The 955-nt window shown below is 68.3% G+C and overlaps 2 protein-coding genes across 2 annotated transcripts in view; one reads left to right on the top strand and one right to left on the bottom strand.

Moving 5' to 3' along the window:
• Window positions 1–810, bottom strand: part of Fbxo31 (F-box protein 31) — a 17361-nt gene extending 16551 nt beyond the window's left edge. Inside the window, exon 1 of the mRNA XM_013012746.1 lies at window positions 727–810. The gene's annotated coding sequence lies outside the window, so the exon portion shown is untranslated. The remainder of the gene's footprint in view (window positions 1–726) is intronic.
• LOC105983017 (putative uncharacterized protein encoded by LINC00482) overlaps window positions 421–955 on the top strand; it is a 3671-nt gene continuing 3136 nt past the window's right edge. The window contains exon 1 of the mRNA XM_013012747.1: window positions 421–909. Coding sequence (XP_012868201.1) covers window positions 520–909 — 390 coding nt within the window. The 5' untranslated portion in view covers window positions 421–519. The remainder of the gene's footprint in view (window positions 910–955) is intronic.

The following is a 955-nucleotide window of genomic DNA, read 5'->3' on the forward strand; positions in this document are numbered from 1 at the left end:
ACGGGGGCGATCCAGGGAGGGCGGCCGCCGGCGCTGCCCCGCGTGTCCCTCCCGTACGCCGTACTCGCTCCCCACCGCAAAGGCCCGCGGTGAGGGAGCCTCGGCCCTGCGCTGGGCCGCGGCGGCCTGCACGGCTGGCCTGAGGACCTTCCAGCAGCGTCCCAGCGGAACGCAATCCGGCCCCCGCCGGATCGGGCCACCCGCCCGGCTGTGCGTGAGTCAAACGTGGCCCAGGGCGCACTCCTGCCAGCCCAGGCTCCCGTACACAGACCTTGTCCCAAAATGGGAGAAGAAGGTGGTCTGCGGCCCACCTCTGCAACTCTAGCTACTCGGGAAGCTGGAAATGGAGTTGCGGTTCAAGTAGTAAGACCGCTAGCCTTGAGAGCAAAAGGCTCAGCGGCAGTGACTCGGCCCTGAGTTCAAGTCCCACGACCAGCACGGACACGCACGAAAAAACTACAGGGAAACGTCAAGCGCGTGGCTGAGACGGGCCGAGACGCTCACTGCGGCCAGGGCCAGATGGGTAGGGTGCCAACCCGGAGCAGAAAAGCCCAGCAACGCCCCAGGCCCGGAGTTCAGCCCCAGCATCGGGGCGGGGATCAGAGGGTTCAACGGCTGAAGGAGGAAGCACCCGAACCCACCGGCTGGTGGATTCCAACCGGCCCTGGAGAGACTCCAACGAGGGAGGAGCGGAGCGGCGCGAACGCGTCACCGGGCGAGGCGCACCTGCCCTGGCCTGGCGGGCCGGGACGCGCCCTCCGTGCGGTCGCCTGGCGAGGGCCGTGGTCCGGGTCTCGGGAGAACGTTTGCAGGGGGCTGGCTAGGCTCCATCCGTGGAAGCAAGGTTACACGGGCCTGTGTGCACGGCTTAGTGATGGACGTGTGTGTGCAGCTCCGAAGACTAAACGGGTAGGGAGCTCCGGCGGTGAGGGCGCGGGAGGAGCGGGGCGCAGGG

The sequence above is a fragment of the Dipodomys ordii genome, unplaced genomic scaffold (assembly GCF_000151885.1).
Source record: "Dipodomys ordii isolate 6190 unplaced genomic scaffold, Dord_2.0 Scaffold18, whole genome shotgun sequence".
NCBI classification, from domain to species: Eukaryota; Metazoa; Chordata; class Mammalia; order Rodentia; family Heteromyidae; genus Dipodomys; species Dipodomys ordii.